This window comes from Solea solea, chromosome 13, assembly GCF_958295425.1.
Source record: "Solea solea chromosome 13, fSolSol10.1, whole genome shotgun sequence".
Taxonomy (NCBI): domain Eukaryota; kingdom Metazoa; phylum Chordata; class Actinopteri; order Pleuronectiformes; family Soleidae; genus Solea; species Solea solea.
The window spans coordinates 21,277,437-21,296,044 of NC_081146.1; the positions used below are offsets into that span (position 1 = coordinate 21,277,437).

General features: G+C 40.1%; 1 protein-coding gene across 4 annotated transcripts in view; it reads left to right on the plus strand.

Moving 5' to 3' along the window:
• cdk14 (cyclin dependent kinase 14) overlaps positions 1–18,608 on the plus strand; it is a 110,190-nt gene that overhangs the window by 38,149 nt on the left and 53,433 nt on the right. For all 4 annotated transcript variants that reach the window (XM_058646733.1, XM_058646736.1, XM_058646735.1 and 1 more), the window contains 5 exons: positions 7,940–8,185; positions 11,328–11,422; positions 12,636–12,715; positions 13,931–14,025; positions 16,824–16,886. In XM_058646733.1, coding sequence (XP_058502716.1) covers positions 7,940–8,185; positions 11,328–11,422; positions 12,636–12,715; positions 13,931–14,025; positions 16,824–16,886 — 579 coding nt within the window. The remainder of the gene's footprint in view (positions 1–7,939; positions 8,186–11,327; positions 11,423–12,635; positions 12,716–13,930; positions 14,026–16,823; positions 16,887–18,608) is intronic.

The following is an 18,608-nucleotide window of genomic DNA, read 5'->3' on the forward strand; positions in this document are numbered from 1 at the left end:
AAAGGGGGACCAGTAGTCAGGCGTCTGAATACTTTTGTCCATATAGTTTATATGTATTTATGAAACAAATAGAACATTAGTATGCTCACTAATAAAAGTCTAGCTGCACTGCAAACATCCAATTTATCTTAGGGGATTTTCCTGTAGTAAAGAGGTGAGACTGACAAAGAAAGCGAGTGATGCTGAAAAGTTTAAAATAGAATTAGGGGGAAAAAATACAGTATTGTGGCATAATTACTGTGAGTAATGGGAACTTAGTGTGATACTTTTCCCGCCTAATGGTGTATCGGGAATCTGTAATGAATCCCTAGAGAAGAATTCATCTTATGGTAGACAGAATTAAAAAAAATAAGAAATTGCCATTAAGATTTTGCATTATAACAGAGTGAACAGTTGCTCGGCTTATTAAAGTATTTTCACTGTGCCCGTGCTCCTGGCTCAGGTTTCACAGCTGTACGTGACAGTAGTGTTGAAGATTAGCAAGAGTAGACATTAACAGAGGCGGTAAGTAGAGAACTTGGAGGGGAGAAGTCTGGCCATGCCACAGCATTCTTCTGAGTAACTGGGTGCTGCCCTGAAGTGGGAAGTTGCTGCTGGGAAGCCAGCCAGTTTAATCATTTATATGCCTGTTTTTAAAGCATTTCAATCAAAAGCAATGGCCAGCAATACTAATAAGGATGTAGAAGGGTCTGACCACACATTATCTCCTCTAAAAGGCCTGCTATAGTCCTCAGACCTTCTTCAGAAGGTTCTTCAAAATGATGAAACTGCCAGGTACAAGTCATTGAGTTAACACCATTTAAACCAGCTTTTGAGCCATAGTTTTTAAGAGAACACTGGGATTATGTATATGTGCAGCTTAAAAAAATAAATAAAAAGGAAAGTACCTTATCTTACTTATTCTTAGGAAACTCTAAAAACTAGCTAACTAGTCTTTGTGGAACAGCAGTGCTGACTCCTCTGGCAGTTGTTTTGGACAATAGCTAATACACCTAACTATGTTAGTATTTATTTATTCATACTTTGTTTAAATTATATTGATATCGGCTTTTGTTCATGCCTGTTACTATTGAACAAGTTGAAGGTACATTTGTGGCTTTGCTTTGTGTTTTGACATACGCCAGAACAAAATTGATGCTCAACCAAAAAACTATCTGAGGAACCACTAGTAGGGATGAGCCAATGCGATACTCTCTATCAGTATCGGTCCGATATCGGTCAAAATCACTGGATCAGATAAAAATGTAAACTCCGACTGCATTTAAGCTCATGTTTCATTTTAGCTCATTTTAGAGTCATGTTGTGGGCTGTTTATGGCTACAGCACAAATGTGTTGTTAACAGCTGCATAGTTAAAAAGGACTAAAATGACTGATATTGGTATCGGTAAATACTCAAGTTTGTGAGTGAGTGTATTGATATCGCATACGAGAAAGTGGCATCACTAATCACTAGTTTTTGACAGTATTGCAGCTGTATTAAAGGCCATGCTCCCGCATCACATGGGCAAACAGGTGCTTCTGTCTCACCTGACATTGAAACTGAAACCCCAACCTGGTCATGTGGGGCTTAAAGGCTCTGACTATAGGCTTTACCTTAGTGGATTGTTAGCATAATGTTTATGACTGTTCCCCTGGAAACCGCTGTTCTGGTTTAGCACCAGTAATTAGTGAAAGGCATCACGGAGCTCGGCATAAGGTGGATACCATGAAAAAACGAAATACCAGCTCCCATAACTGGAAAATGCTTTATTAATTATACAATATATTTTTGCGCTGGACAGCCCTATAGTGTGGTCAGGCCTATAAATAGGAATGTGTGTGACTAAGCCAGTGAATGAGTAACAGAGTTACTCCAGATCCATCCAAAGAACGCACACAGTGAAAGAAAACTACTATTGTTGGGCCAAGTTTACAACAGCTGACAACACTGGCAGCCGGCAGTCCAGCAAGAGAGCTTTGTGGTAGAATTTCATAATTGGGCTTTAAACTGCCAATTTTATGTCTAAGTTGATTTTTTTTTTGCATCCCCATACACTGAGCAGCCACGGGCCTTTAGCTAGCATTGTTCTGTGTTAGAGTAGATGCTTATTCATAAGGAATGCATGGGAAGTAAGCACCATATTAACTCAGCCAGAAGTTAATATCGTGTAAGCGTGTGTTTGATTGCTGTCTTTTCCAAAGAACTGATACAGTTTTCCAAAGAACTGATATCATATCATGACAAAACCGTCTGAGTTACAACAACATATCAATGTTACAAAACGTTTCAAAAACAGAGATTAATGATTAATTATTCACCATCTTCATTTCAAGGACCTTCTGTGCGGTATAGTTATCATTGTTGATAGTTGATGTCCCTGTCACCGTTGGTAAAATGTTCAATACTCAGTTGATTTCTATGTCATTTTATTTAAAAGTTGTTGAGTTGAGAACATATTTAAGATTCTTTGCAATAGTTTCTGAAGGGCAATGTACAAAATGATAAAGAGTAACAGCAGCAGTCACTTTGCACTTTGACTGGAGTCCAACATAATCTGGGAAAGTATCTGAGTTTGCCAAAAAGAATATTACAATAATTCATGAAAATAACAATTTAGAAAATGTATGAAAACTTACAAATGAATAAATCATTTTAATTTGTACTTGTTAGGAGACATTGGTCTTGACAATCGGTAGACAATGGAGACAAACTGTGAAAAAGCCAATACTTTTGTCTGAGCAAGTGAAGTGTTCTTCAGCTTAAAAACCTGCCATAATATTAAAGAAGAAACAATCTTAAAACCATTAAACTTTAATGTTTGTTTTACACTTACTGTTGTAGAGTTTGGTGCCTTGCTCAGTGGCTTTTTTACAATACGATACAATATCAAGAAAAACCTTTACATCATTTATTTTTCTTAGTGCTCCAGTGATTTAAACGTGTGACCTTGTAGTAAAAATCTCCTCAGGGTCAAGTAGGGCAGCAGCTAACTAATTTTTTTTTGGTTTAATTGATTATGGGTTTAGTCCTGAAAAATGTCAGAAAATGTTGAACTGTGTTTCCCAAAGCTCATCTCAATGATGTTCTCAAATACCTTGTTTTGTCCACAGACCAAAATCGTTATGTTAGAATGATTTATTTGTCACAGGAAGCAAAAAAAAAAAAAAAAAAAGCATTTACATTTAAAAGATGAAAAATTAGAGAGCGTTTTAATATGAATGAGTTTATGGTCTCAATCACTACTTTCAGGTCTTCAATACAGCATGGTCTCCATTATGTAAATAACGCTCCCATTTAGAGTCAAAGAATAGACCATACAGCATGGGATGGGAATCACGATACATGGGCCATGATGCCAATAATATCACAATTGTGTGATAATCAATATATTGCAAGACATTGCGATATTTGTCTGTTTATTCACAACATAAAGAACAAAGTGCATAAAGTCTGTATATAGAACATGGATCTTAACGTAGCTTTCTCCACCATTATCCTGCCGCAAACTACCTCTTCATCAAGTAGTGATGCCCGATGAGTGAAACTGGCAGGAACTGTTTACTTTAGAGCGCCTTAATAGTTAATTAAAATATCGATATTTGTGCCGGCGTATCGTTTACTGAATTGCACGAGGAAGGACGACAATATATCACCAAATTGACATTTAGACCCACCCCTAATACAGAAATGTGTGGACATCTATTAACATCCAAAAGGTTTAAATTAAAAAAAAGAATGGTGTTGTCCAAAATACTAAACTTGTAGCTGAAAAAACACATTGGGATGGCACTTGGCGATATCATGAAGAAGCCACAAAGACGTTCCCATATAATGGCACGAGGCATAGAGCAATTTCAAATGAAAACAACCCTTTTTGGCTGAGGGGATTATTCTTTTGTCAGCTGCTGTACGACAGTCATTTGATTCTCACTCGATAAGTGGTCAGAAATGTCAGTTTAACGCTCAGATCAGATCTTCTTTTAAATTGTGTCGCTGTTGTATCATCGTCCATCATTATGTCCACCCGTCTACAGTCGAAATCTGTTAAACCGAGCATCACACAAAAAGCTTCTGTGTTCGAGGAGGCACTAGCTATTTTTAGCACACACGCGCGCGCACACACACACACACACAGCTTTATCTATGTGTAGACGAACACTGACACAAAGGCTCGTGCTTTCCCGACAGTGTGGCTTGATGGAAAGAAGGATGATTCTTTTTTCCAGTCTCCTCTCCAGTGCATCGTCTCACGATCATTTTGAGCCTGTACAATGATGAGCCCAGGCAAGTTGATACCCCGCTTTGTCTCTGGAAAATGGAAATGCGTTCACACAGTGGGTAAGCACTGAGTGTGGCCAAGTTAACATGGATGATAGCCTCGAGTTAGCAGAGCATGCAGGCAGACTCTGTGCTTGATTGCTCTTTTATGGCCTCTGTGCTTCTTGTCATCGTTCAAACTAATGTCATCAGTAACTACTCCAGTGGACATAGTTGCATTAGCCTGGCTCTGCCCACCGTGTTACTGCCTACCTTTTCCATTACTGCATGACAACCCTAAGATAAGATTAATCCCAGATGATCCCTGTGGGCGACGGGGTCACTGCAGCAACGCTGAATAAATTATAGATAGGAGAACAATGCCGTTTATCAGGGTTTGTTTATATTTGTACATGTGTGCATTGATGGGAGAAGTAGTGATTAAAGAGGCTGTCCTTCAACCAGAATCGATTTGGTGTAATTGCATCTTGACGGGGCGTTTTCATCCTGGCAACGGAGGAAGAGCAGATGTAACAGAGCGCCCACATCCTTTCACCCTCAGCTTTCCATAATTCATGCCGATGACATGTTTTTCACTCGTCTATCACCAAATCATGGTATGCATCATCGAGGCGCTGCATAGTACAGTCAAGGCAGACGGCTGCATGTAAAGCTGACTTGACCGTGAGATATCTGCACAACATCTGACGTGCACAGGTGTGTTTCCAAACACTGCTGAAGAGCAGCAGTGCAGTTAACAGATGGCATCATATTTCAAACAGATCAGTGGTTCTCAAACCTTTTATACCAAAAGCTCTTGAAGTAACCCCATTCCCTACTAACGTTCAAAGAACGTTCCCCTAAGGTTCTCCTAAAGTTAGTTACAACCGAACCAAAAACTTTAGAGAACGAATAAAGGCTGTAGAAAAGTAACGTTAGGGGAACGTTCTTTTAGAGAATGTTCTCTAAAGGTTGTGTGAAGGTTGTGACAGAGTAATGTTCAACCAAAAACTAGGAAAATGTTCCATGGCAACCACAGGAGAACCTAGGAGGGAACCTACAGGGAACGTTCTGGGAAACAGAAATTGTTATCTGGGTTATCACCAACGTTGTAAATAGGCCGAGCAAGTCAGCTACAGACTTTTCACAGGAGGCAGATTCTTTCCTAATAAGATAATTTGCTCTCATATACTTAGCGATATTAAATGAAGATTAACAGTGATGAACAGTATTTCTGTTTTTCCTCCAAGGACCACCAGTGGAAGCTCACGTACCACTGGTGGTACACATACCACACTTTGAGATCCGTGGAAATACAGCATTTAGTAAGTCACTGGAAAATCACTAGACCAGAACACCACCAATGACTTGGTGTCCCTATCATTTAAAAAAAATTAAAAAAAAAACATTAATATAATAATGAGAAAGCTCACAACACAAGCCGTGCACTTTCTAGGAAACCTAACTCACTCATCAGGATGTTCTTGCACACCATACAGCTAACTTAAATCATTTACAGTCGGCACTTGACTATCATGTGTCCAGTGTGGAAGAAGAAGAAGAGGTAGCATATTCACTTTCCTTACACATTTAAGAGCTTTAAAACTAGCAGCCAAAATTTCCACTTGAGTAAAATGAGCACAATATAAGCTGTGTCAGTGTTATTATTGTATGGGTGTAAGTAATTCTAGCTATTTACTCACCGGTGGATAATATTTTCATATAAACATTAGAAAAGTAACAGGTCCATGTCAACACAATTGTTGTGGAGTTAAATACTCCAGTAAATTAGGCTTAATTATAATATCATTGTTAAAAGTATTAAGTAAAGTAAATGTGGTGAGTTACCTTCCATCTCTGCTGTTGACATGTCAAGTACTATAAAGGAAATGCATTATACAATTTAAAAACGTTTAATATATAAATCTCTGTGACTAAAGGGTGAAAAAAATATTAAATAGACATACATATACAATGCAAAGTGAAATAAACTTAAAATAAATCCAAAATAAAATACCAACAATTCAGCAGAAATCAGTTTCTTCAACCATAAGGCTGCTATTAAAAAAGAGAAAATCAGTAAAATAACAATTGGGGAAGAAAAAAACAACATAATCACTGTCATTGATAACAGAGTTTCTTAGAAAGCTGTAATAGTTAGTAGCACCAAGTGGGATTTCACAAACATATCACAACGTCATGCAACAGTGAAGAGGCTGTTCCTCGTACGTCATCATTTCACAATCGATAACCGCTGTTTCAGTCTGTTCTTTATCAAAACTGGATGTATTGGTGTCACAGAAAAGGGAGTGTGCATTTTTTTGGGCACCGTTTCCCAGTCTGTCCTCGTATGAAACCCGGCCCAAGTTAAACAACAAGCCTCTGAGCTGCAAGACGACTCCTCCTTGTGTATTAGGGTAATTAGAAGTTCTTCCTGCAGGGGAGCCCGGGCCTAAATATTTAATCTGAAGGCAGCTCGTGGCAAAACATGTCATGCCGCCTGCGTCTTTTGTGTTCAGTACACACAGTCCATGGTGGAGGAGCAGCTGGTGAGTTGCTGTGTGTTCTTGGAGAATGGATGTGAAGCGAGGAGGGCCGCGTGTGTGTGCGAGCCCAGTGGATTTTGTAGAGAGACAATTGTGCGTCGTTGAAGAGATGTGTGTCGGTGATGAGGAAGAATTTCGCATGTATAACGACAGCCAGTGTTGTGTATGTTTGTGTGTGTGTAGTTGAGCCAAGTGAGCCTGGAGCTGTTTTGATCAGGGGGAAACGAGAGAAGCGATTAAAAAGAGACTCCCATCTTAGCAGAGAGGTAACAACAATGCTTTCCACGGAGGGGAAAGAAACCCAGGCTGACAGGGATGAAAAGCGGGCAGTATCAGGGAGGCACGGCTGTGGAACGGTGGGTGAAGCGGGTCGTTTTCCCACCGGAAAGGTCGAGGGTTTGTTGCCAGGTTCGTGTGTATAGTCTACGTGCCGATTTGTTCCCGGGCAAACGCTCAATACGAAATTGCACCTGGCAACTGTGCTGGCAGTGTGTGAATGAGTGTAAATGGTGTGCGATGGGGAGGAGAAGCTCTGCGTATGGATACGCTGGATGAACATATGTGTGAATTAGAGCAGAAAAATTACCCTTTTTTTGAATGGATGTAATGTAATTATGTTTTTGATTGTCTTATAATCTATGCAAAATTTAGAAAATGTGTAAGAAAAAAATGGATAACTCATGTTTACCGGACATTAAAATGCAGCAATGCTACATCACATTAATTTCACTTGAGTATTTAACTATTTTGATAATATTGAACTATTTTGATCATCATTTATTCAGTTTGAGTGCTTTTTTTTCAATAATTACAACAAGCTTTTCTGATTTTTTAGCATCTTATAGGTGAATATTTTTTTGTTTTTTTTGCTGCACATAACAAATAAATAAATATCATTTGTGGGCAAAACAAGACATTCACGAACATTGTAATTTCCAGGCTTACTAAACACTGATCAACATTTTTTGAAGTTTTTGACATTTTACAGACCAATCAATTATAAAATACTGTTGTGTGTAACTTTGAATGGTCATCAAGATGAGAAAATCACTACATAAATAAAGATAATATAAGGGGTCACAGTTTGCTCATTATTATGTAATCACAGATCCCTTTTAATCTTTGCCCTCCACTTTTCTCTCCCTTTTGTAACAGATATGTGTCACAAAGATGTCCACACGCAGCTGCCAGGGATCGGACTCGGTCATCAAGCCCCTGGACACCATCCCTGAGGACAAGAAAGTGAGAGTTCAGCGCACGCAGAGCGGCTTCGACCCGTTCGAGAAGCCTGCCAGTCAGGTGAAGAGGGTCCACTCTGAGAACAATGCCTGCATCAACGCCAAGACTTCGTCTGCTGGCAAGGAGTCCCCCAAACTGCGCCGACACTCCAGCCCCAGTTCTGTGAGTTCCACCTTTACAGAGCCATAACTGTACGTTACGGTGTTTCTCTGTCAGTCTTTTGCAAGATCTCTGTTTCAAAGCGTGAGGAAGTGACTGATCAGATAAACTTTTCTTATTTTTCAAACTGCGGCAGGATGGATGATGGCTTCTGGCTACATCTGTGAAATGCAGTTTTGTTTTTCATGTCGACAGCTAAGTTCATCACAGTCCAATCAGTTGTCCTTCCTTGTTTTTATGTAGCCCTTTATCATTTAAATGAAAACTTGACTTCTCAGGGGGGGAATAAAACACAGCAGCCTTGCTCGATTCATTACACTCGGGGCTTTTGCTGCAGCAGCTTTATCAACGGCCTTGTTCACTGCCTCCTAAAATAAGTGAATGTGGACTGAATTAGTGTGTATGGGCATGAATGTGTGACCAGAAGGCAGACTCAACTTTATGCCGACATGAACAGCCTTAATCTTTTTTTTGCAGGATAACTCATGAATAATGATGCCTGATACAGTACCTGGCTCACAATTACAATAATATTCCGCAGTGTAACCAATATGTTGCAATAGAGTCATGTAACGACAACAAGATCTTTCAAAATGTAAGAATACAAAAGGTAAAATGGAGGCTGTGGAGCAAATAAATAACATTCTTCTAATTGCTCTCAACATCCATTTATGTTACTCTCTCAAGGATTACAACACAGAGTCATGAAACAGCAGCTTTGATATGGATTTTCCCACAGTTACTTTCAGTTTATTTCAGGTGTTTTGGCACCTTTCCTGAACCATTTAGTCTCCTCCGTCTAATTGATGCCAAACCTAATGGTTTACCTTCATCTGGCAAATGCGATTTTTCAGACTATTCTACACACTTGTTTCCTTTTTAATTCAGCTCCAAATGTGAGTATGCCTAATGAGTGTGCACGCAAATTACATTTAATATGTGTGATATGAGGCCTGACTGACTGCCTGCCAGCATCACTGCGAGACATTAATGAATCGCTTCAGTCATGATTATCAAAATGTGTAAATTGTCTGTTTTGTTTAGACGGCCCAGCAAAGCTGACTACCTCACAGACGTTTCACAGACAAGGCCTTGGGGTTGAAAGGATAAATGGTGGATTCTTCCGCTGGCACACACTTTAGCAGCAGATAATAGGTTTTTAAACAGCATCAAACACTTACTGTATAGAAGCTTCTGACTAGAAACTGCTCTTCAGCCCCACTTTATCCATTAGAGTTTCTACAACAGCTCTGCTCGACCTCTTTTTTTTTGTATCCACTTCCGAAGTGGATTTTATCGCGCGTCACAATCAAAAGCACTCACAATAAGTTGATTGGGGGAGAATTTCCATCAGAGGTCAGCGGTGTTGTGAGCGTGTGAATGTCAGGTGCTGAACTCAGATGTTCTGAGAAGTTTGAGGGTTCTCTATTCTAAAAGAAACGTACACAATGATCTGAGGACGTTTTTTTGGCAGAGGTGCTCACCTGGAGACTGGGATCTGACTGGCAGAAGTGAGCAGGCAGATGGTGAGAGAGTGAGTCCAAACCACACAGGTAGACGAGGTGGAGCTGGCCATGGGAGGATGGACCAGAGACTCAGGCTGAGAGAGAGAATAGACATGAGAAAAAGTGACAAACAGGCAACCTCGAGCCAGGATAAATGTGGCCACAGTTATATTACCACTGAGGTGATTGAGTGAATGGCGAGAAGATTGAGATATTTTTAGAAAACAACAAAAAGAGGCACACATGTTTACATGTCAGACTTTCCAGCAACATTGTAAATGATGCTGAATAGAGGGAACAGCTTAATTAGACAATATGGATGGATGGACACGCCTGCAGCCACACTGATAGATTGTTAGAAGGAGTTGAGAGTGTAATCTACCCAGGCCAACTGAGAACCTCAGGTCAGGAGGTCAGAATACGGTGACCAGATGTCCTGGTTTCAAGATGAGTGTCCAGAGTCCTTAAAAAATATCTGTATGACACTAAAATGTCCTTCCTCGCTCCCCATCCACTATACGAACTAACTATTAAAAAGCATCTGTGCTTTTTTTGTATGTTTTCTTAATATTCTGTCCATATAATTAGACTTTTGACATTTATAGCAACGGTGAAGGCTCCGTCTCTCTCTTCCTGTGTGTGCCACTGCCAGGCACAAACACAGAGAGGGGCTGAGACCAAATGAGGTGGATAAACGGTGTGTGAAGTATGGACAGGCTCGAGCGTTAGATTCACCATCGCTTCGCGGCACATCCCCAGCCAGTGTGACCTGGCCGTTCCGCTTCACGACCTGGCTCCGCTCTCATTCCTCTAGGCTGTGTTTCCACCAAAGATCAGATCACTATTATGATATGGTTTTGGAACAGTAATCCCTCATTTATTGAGCTAATGTTCCCACTGCGCGGAGTGGTTCGCGTTATTAAGGTTGAAGAACGTGACTTAGTAAACACAGCCACACAGGATACGCGCTAACGTTTCTGTTGAAGCTAATAGCAAGTGTTTGCTAACATGTTAAAGTCTATGGTCTTGGGCAACATGCTAAAAATTATCCAATCGGTGGACAAATGGGAGTTTGTGTGCGTGTATCGTGTTGTCTTTTACCATTTAAATGACTTTTCCATCGGCTAATTAACAGACTACAGTGTTTGTAGCTGCACACTTTAGATGCTAGCCCTCTGTGCAAGGTCCCCCAATAGAAGGGTGCCAAAAACGTGGAATGACACAGTTGGAAAAAGTAACGTTTTGTTATGTAAGTAAAAAAAATCCACATATTTAAATAAAGTATTTCATCTTTGTGAATGATCCCCCAATAAGTTGTAGTTTTCGAATTCAGCTCTGGGCTTGATATCCTCTCAACAGCAGTTAAGTTTCTCTGTGACCTGGGGAGAAAGTGAAACGTCTCCTGATTTATGAAAAGTTATGAGACGACAGTTAAATGAAAGCAAGGCACCAGAGTTCCCACATGGAGACTGTGAAATTCTCTCTCTCCTCCTGTTCACTGGCATTACATCTCCCCGATGATGCGCTGCAGATTTTCACATCCTTCACAGGCGTGTAATGACTTCTGGGAAAGCCTCGGAGGCTCTTCTTTCCTGGGTTCACATTGCTTAATCTTTCTACCTCTTTCTTTAACTTCCCAGCCCACAAGTCCCAAGTTCGGAAAGGCAGACTCGTACGAGAAGCTGGAGAAACTGGGAGAGGGTTCGTACGCTACGGTGTACAAGGGGAAGAGCAAGTGAGTAGTTGTGTTCGTGTGGAATCGCTGTTTAATCCTGTCGCTGCTTCTGCACACTTCAAAAGAGTCACTCGTGCAAGCTGTGAATATAACATTAAATTATACAGCTGAGCTATAACTGCATATATTAATTAAAGTAAAAAAGCAATAACAGTTACAAAGTATAGTTTCATGCCACATTTTTCTCTATCCTGCATGCGTGCAATCTCTTTTATTTTAATCACTGTGGCGTGCATGTTTTTTATGGTCTCATTTTTATGGTTTGTTGCTCTTCTCTCAGGTTTTGTCCACACAATATTAATATACGAGTGTGCGCAGACTCTAATCTTCTCGGTAACAATGCTTATGTTGCTTTCCTTTTTATTACAGCTGCTTTGATTGGTGAGCTTCATTCAGGTTTAATCCTGTGGCCTTGTACTCGGGGTCTCACTCCACTGCTGCTAAATTACATTTTCTTGAGTTGAGACAAAATTGCGGTCCATTCTGCAAATCATAATCATCACTTTTCCGAGAAATCAAATCCCGCCGCTGCAAGTTTATGGCCATTTCGCCCACATACACTTTGGAGTCATAGTTATTATTGACCTGACATAGTTATTATTCAGGAATTCATCCATAGGTACCTCACATTTGTGTTATTATCTCATCCGTCAGGGAAAAAAATAAATAAATAGATGAACAAAAATGAACAAATAAATGTCATAATAATAAGATTGCAGTCATTGTTATTATTATAAATCTAATTTATGACCCTGGTAAGGAAGAGCATCCACTGCTATGGTGAATGTGACTAAAAGAGGAAAACAGGGGAAAAGGAAATAAAATAAAATAAACAAATGTTAATTTTATTATTAACCATTTTAGGCTCCTTCAAGGGTGTTTAATCCATGCATACCTTAGAGCCATAATTTGTGATCATCACCAAATCTCATTCATCACGAAAGAATGAGTAAATAGATACATGAAATAACAAAATGTTTTTATTATTAACCCCATTAGGTATTTTCACCACATATTCCTTGAAGTCATAGTTCAGTATCACAGGAAATTAAAATTCTGACCCCGTCGGCGAGAATAATTTAAATTAAATCAACAAAACACTTCTCACCTTTCCCCCAGGCTTCTTTTATTTTAATATATTATTGTATTAGAACTCATGAGATGTCATTTTTTTAATCTATTTAATCTACTTAATATGCCGTGTCTCTGCCAGGGTGAATGGGAAGCTGGTGGCTCTCAAGGTGATTCGCCTCCAAGAGGAGGAAGGAACGCCCTTCACGGCCATAAGAGAAGGTAAGAAGTGAAGTAACTTCAGATGTTTGAAGATTTACAGGTGTGTAACGTTTAGTAGAGAGAGTTTTTTCGGTTTTCATACTACTTGAATACACATTTTGTATGTAGCAGAGACAAGGGCCTTGATTACAAGTAGGAAATGATAAATTCTGTGAATTTTCAAATTAGGAAACCTTCCATGGGGATTAATGTGGATTAACTGAAACATTTTTAAATTGAATGGCTGGTCCCACACCCAGATAAAATGGATGGGTTGCTTCAGGAAGGGCATTTGGCGGGAAAAACCTCTCCCAAATCAAATATGGGGCTCATCCACTGTGGTGCCCCCGAGAGGGAAAGGCTGAATATGATGCTGTTTCTTCTGCTTCCTGCTCAACGGTTTTCTAGAACTATACTGTATTTATAGTTGTAGTAATATAGTATTTAAATGATCCAAAATCTCCATTTAATTCTCAATAATTCCCATAATTTCCACAAAGAAGCAGCTCCACCTACATGAAGTCAACAAACAAAACATCTGTGTCTAAGAAAATCTCCTCAGCTGTCGGAAAATGCTCACAATGGCGACATGTTTTCTGGTCTGTGAAGGCCACCGTACTTTCCTGACACACTTTGGAAAGGTACTGCATGTATGTAGACTTAGAATAATAATAATTATTCCAAAGAGATTATAGGCTCATACAAACATACGTATGGGCGGTTTGTTCAGTGTCTGCCAACAAACCTTCCTCAAAGCTGAAGATCTAATAGAAGTAATAGTTTGTGTTTGATTGTAGTTTCCCTCCCCATTGAGAGATGTTTTACAAAGTAGAGTTGATCCTTGCCAAGTCTATGACTGAAATCCTAATATTACATTTGTATTATTTGAACAGTCCTCCCTAATTGCGTTCCTCAAAGGAGATGTACCACTTTTGAAAATGACATCAACATCTTTGCTCGTACACTATCATCTCCCTCCTCTTCTTATTACCAGTGTCTATTACTGTACATCATAGCTGTGCTAACAAATGAGTATGGGAACTTCCAAGAGTAAATCCATGCTGCATTATCTCCGTCTGTTTAATCTTTCTTCTTGTTTAATCCCCTGTATGTAGTGGAGCCTGTAGGGGCCTGTGTTACATTCTTAATGGTGCAGCTAATGAGGGCTCACACTTTAACTTCTCAGTGCCTCACACCAACACTTATATCCTGCTCTGTTCTGTTCTGTGTCCTCAGCTTCTCTTCTGAAAGGCCTGAAGCATTCAAACATCGTGCTCCTCCATGACATCATCCACACCAAGGAGACCCTGACTCTGGTCTTTGAATATGTGGTGAGTTTGCACTCTGTCAAGCTCTGATTTTGTCCATTCGGACTAAAACGTTCAGCGTGGACCAGTGAGGTCTGGAAAAATGCTAAGAGTCTGTTTTCACTGTTTATTTGAAGAGGGAAAGAAACCGCAGCTTTTAAAAGGGGGGAACTGAGGTCGCTGCTGATGTCTGTGTCCTTAGTTCCATTGATTTGTCTCCTCACATTTCAGTTTTTGATATCAGACCCACAGACACATGAGCTGTGGACGTTGTGAGTGGCATTGTCTTCTTCACAGGTTACCCGAACAATGTTTCCGCTCGTGTGCCAGGCAGCCATTTTATTGCTCTCCTATCAGACACTGTGGACACACATGTCAATGTCATGAGTCTAAAAGTCTGAGACCACATTAAATAAACTTATATTTTGACATCCAACAGTTGGAGGATTCACAAACATTTAAAAACACATGCCATGTACTGTAGGCGGTGGGAGGAAGATTTAAAATTGTGCACCCTTTGTTGGTCAGCATTATAATTTAGTAGGCCTGCAAACAATTACTAAGTTAATAGTGGACCAGTTTTAATGGTTTTTTTTCTATAATTAAGACAAGCTTTCTGATTTTTCAGCTTCTTAAATGTTAATATTTTGCAGTTTCATTGCTCCATATATCATAAAAAAATTGTTAAAATGTGTTTGGTTTGTGGACAAAACGAGACATTCAAAAACTTTGAGGAAATTGTAGAAAAGGGCATCCGACAATTTCCATCATCGACTACACAGATGCGTCCATCAATGCCCAAAATAAAGATGGTGTTAACCATGACCATGTGAGACCACGTCACCCAAGTCCCGGGCGATTTAAAGGGACCATGGTCACTAGGCAACCATATTTACAACAAAGCCCTGAGTGCCTTGGGGGCTGAACACAACCCTCATTTGAGTATTTTAACCTACACGTTCTCCATTAATCGAGAAAATAATCAATTATGAAGATAATCCTTAGTTGCAGCCCTATAATTCAGCATGAGTGTGTCACTGACCATCTTCACTCCTGTTAACAAAAACACTACACACATTTTCTCAGCGTGTTGAGTATCTTCTCCAAAGACCCCTCTGATTTGTGGACTGGAGGCGCTGGGAACCAAACGACTCCATTTCAACTTTATAATCTGGTATTTACCAAGTCTGAATCCCAATTATTTTAACGAGGACGTATTACACCGATGAAATGTTAATACCTGGCCTGAGCCGAGCATTTATATTCAGGTCAGAATCCTGAGCGAAGCCAAGTCTCTCAACAAAGAAAGAGCTGACTCAACGTTTCCGTCACGACTGCGCTTAGTACAGAGAGAAAGAGATAGCGCGATGCTCCTCGATGGGCGATAGAACATATGTCAGAGTTTTAGCTTTGAGAGGAGTTTTGGAAAGACTCCAGCGGAGCTCAGCATATCATGTTTAAATAAAGAATGAAAGGCTATATTTTTGTCTAAATACTCTTTTGACACAATTCTTGGGATATTAAGAATTATTTTCTCTTTTTAGTAATGACTTTATTATTCTTTCTTTGACAACATTGGTAAATGTGGTAGAAAAATAAAGTGATGCGGTGTTCACTGAAGCCGCTTCGATGAACTAACACGTGGACGAGGCTTCTCTGTGGAGTGATTCAGACAGATGCTCATTCATAGATGCACCTTTCTGAATATTCTCCATTTCAGTTTCCATTTCTTTGTTTTTTTTACTGTCTGCTCTCTCACAACTCTCTTGCTTTTTCTCTTACGCTTTTCCCGTACTCCAGCCTCTTCCTGTCAATCATCATTAGCGCTGAGAGGAGAACAATAGCCTCAGATTGTTGCAGTTTAAAAAAAATAAAACAAAAAATCCGTCTATATGTAAAACAGCACGGACTGATTACTGCGGCGAGCACAAAGCGACGCACGTGTCGACATCAGACACATTGTGTGGCGACAATACTATTGTTATTGTGATAAAGACTCACAAAGACACTGCCTTTGTGTTTTGTTTTGCTTTGTTTTTTCTTTCACAAATATGAATGTTTCATTTTTAGTGTCAGGCTCCAATAACTGAGTCCAAGATAAGGTTTAATATTTCACAATAAAACGTCTCAACCATTATTAACCAGCTGCTGTTAAATTGGAGGTAATGAGTAGTTTTGAAACTCTTGGATATTATTAGTTATTCAACATGTTTGATGCTGTGAACAATAATTATAGTGGAAAACAGTTTAATAGTTGTAAAATGTAATATTATTTAATATTAAATTATGTTTTGTTTGTTTCTATTTCTATTTAATTGTCCGATAATTATTCTATGATTTGTTAAATGTCACTATGGCGATGGACACAAAGATAACACAAAGAAGGAAGGAAGGAAGGAAGGTAGGAGGGAAGGAAGGAAAGAATGAACATAGAAACAGAGGAAACGTCACTATGGTGATGGACACAAAGAGGAAAGATAACATAACATGAAGGAAAGAAAGAACATAACATGAAAGAATGAAGGAAGGATGGAAGGAAAGAAAGAACATAACATAAGGAACAAAGGAAGATAAGAAAGAATATAACATAAGGAAGCAACGAAGGAAGGAAATGAAGAACATAACAAAGAAAGAAGGAAGGGAGGAAAGAAAGAAGTGTAGTGTAAGTGTATAGTTTCCCATCCTGAGCATGACATCAGAGGAAAAGGGCCATTGCGCAAATTTGGCGAATAGCTTGTCACAACCTTTGACCTTTCATGTTGTGTTACGCTTGTTTTAAACATGTTAGCGTGTTTAACATTTGTTTTATTCTTCATTTACAGCACACAGACCTGTGTCAGTACATGGACAAACACCCCGGCGGTCTCCATCCAGACAATGTGAAGGTACAGTGAGTTTAACGTCTAATATCGTTCTCCCTGATCACGAAAGACGTTGAACACATCAATAAATCTGACGGCCCACATTCAGAAGGCGCACTCTCCCTCCCTCAAACACAACACGAGTGATCCGTCACTTGTGTAGGAGTGTGCCGCTAACATACTGTGGATGAGCAGGTGTAAAGAAGGAGTGATAGAGTGAATGAGGCCATGTGATGGTGTGCGTGTGTGTGTGTGTGTTAGGATGTTCTTTCATGCAGGATAGTGACAGTTCAGACTACATTTGTTCAATAACGGCTCAACCCCTCTTTTTTTTTTGCCGTCGTGGATTTACATAAGTAATAGACTTATTCCTGCTGACTGTAGCCTCACTTATTTTCGCATGAATAATTAAGGATTATTCTGATACAGCAGCAGCAGCATCAGTGTTACTGGCCTCATGCTGACTTTGTGACTTCTTGGTGAAATGTGTGAGCCGTCGCCTGTAATCTGATTATAGGGTTTGTGCGGCGCTGTTTGTGCTGAGTCGACGCAGAGTGTGAATTGAATTTTCTCACGGAAACAAAGTAGAAATGTGTACGCGCTGGACCATCATCATGCAAATAATCACACATACTGCTGTTATCAGAGATGAAATGCTGTTAATATATTCATATACTGATAGAGATCAGTGGCACAAGAATCCTAGTCCTTTTTTTGTGTACGTCTGTGGAAGTGAGGTTGTTCGTTGTATTGATGCACACCGAGAAGCAGCTTGAGCCGCAGATTGAGACACTCTCTCATCATGAAAACATGGCTGCCAGCGGGGACACAAAGAAAAACCAGATTTTAGCCATTTAACAAAATGGCTCACCCAATAAAAATAAAAGTCACACCTGCTTAAGGCTACGGCATCATAACAATTTGTTTGCTGCTTTAAAATCTTGCCGTTAAACTGCGTTGTAAACTCACAAAAGCTTTGTAAACCGCACCTATATCTGAGCGCTGCTGCTCTAATGTGGCCTCTTTACAGTTCCTCGGTGTCACTTTGACAAACGCAAACACATTTGAATCTTTCTGGGGGGCGGCAACTCCTGCGTTTAAGTGCTAGATCAAATAAACGTTTAAGACACACTCTGTTGCTTACAGCTAACATAATCATTGGTCAAGTATGTTTGCGCGCGCGTGTGTACTGAAGTTTCTGTTTTTACGAGCCCCATTTAAATCTATCGGAAGCGGCGTCGGCGTCGCGCCGCTCCGTTAACTTCCCCCCTCGTCCGCTGCAGTTTGTTAACAGCGCCGCACTAATTGAACACAAGTGCGTATGACCTCATCCGTCCATGGCCCGCCGGAGTGCTCGTCTTATTAGATTACTGCGGGGAGACCATGTCTCGGTGACATCTCCATCTCCGTGGATCGATGGGAGACTCGACACTCACAGAGCAAATCAACCAGCTGGCGTTCACTCTTACAATCACATTACTGTACACGCTCGTGAGAGCGATGTAGGCATCGGTGTCGTGTCAGTATGAAGGACAGTCGACGGACGTGTCAATAGTGGACAAATCAGTAAAACATGGGCAAAGTCTGAGTTGCCCTGAGTCAGCCGTCTTTGGTGGGTAGTGTTTCGGTTCAGTTTGGTATGGTAGAGTATGTTTTTTTTTTGTATTTCCATTATTAATTGTACCAAAATAAGCGGCCTCAACTGTTCCATTTTTGGCACCCTTCCGTGGGGTACCAGAGATGAAA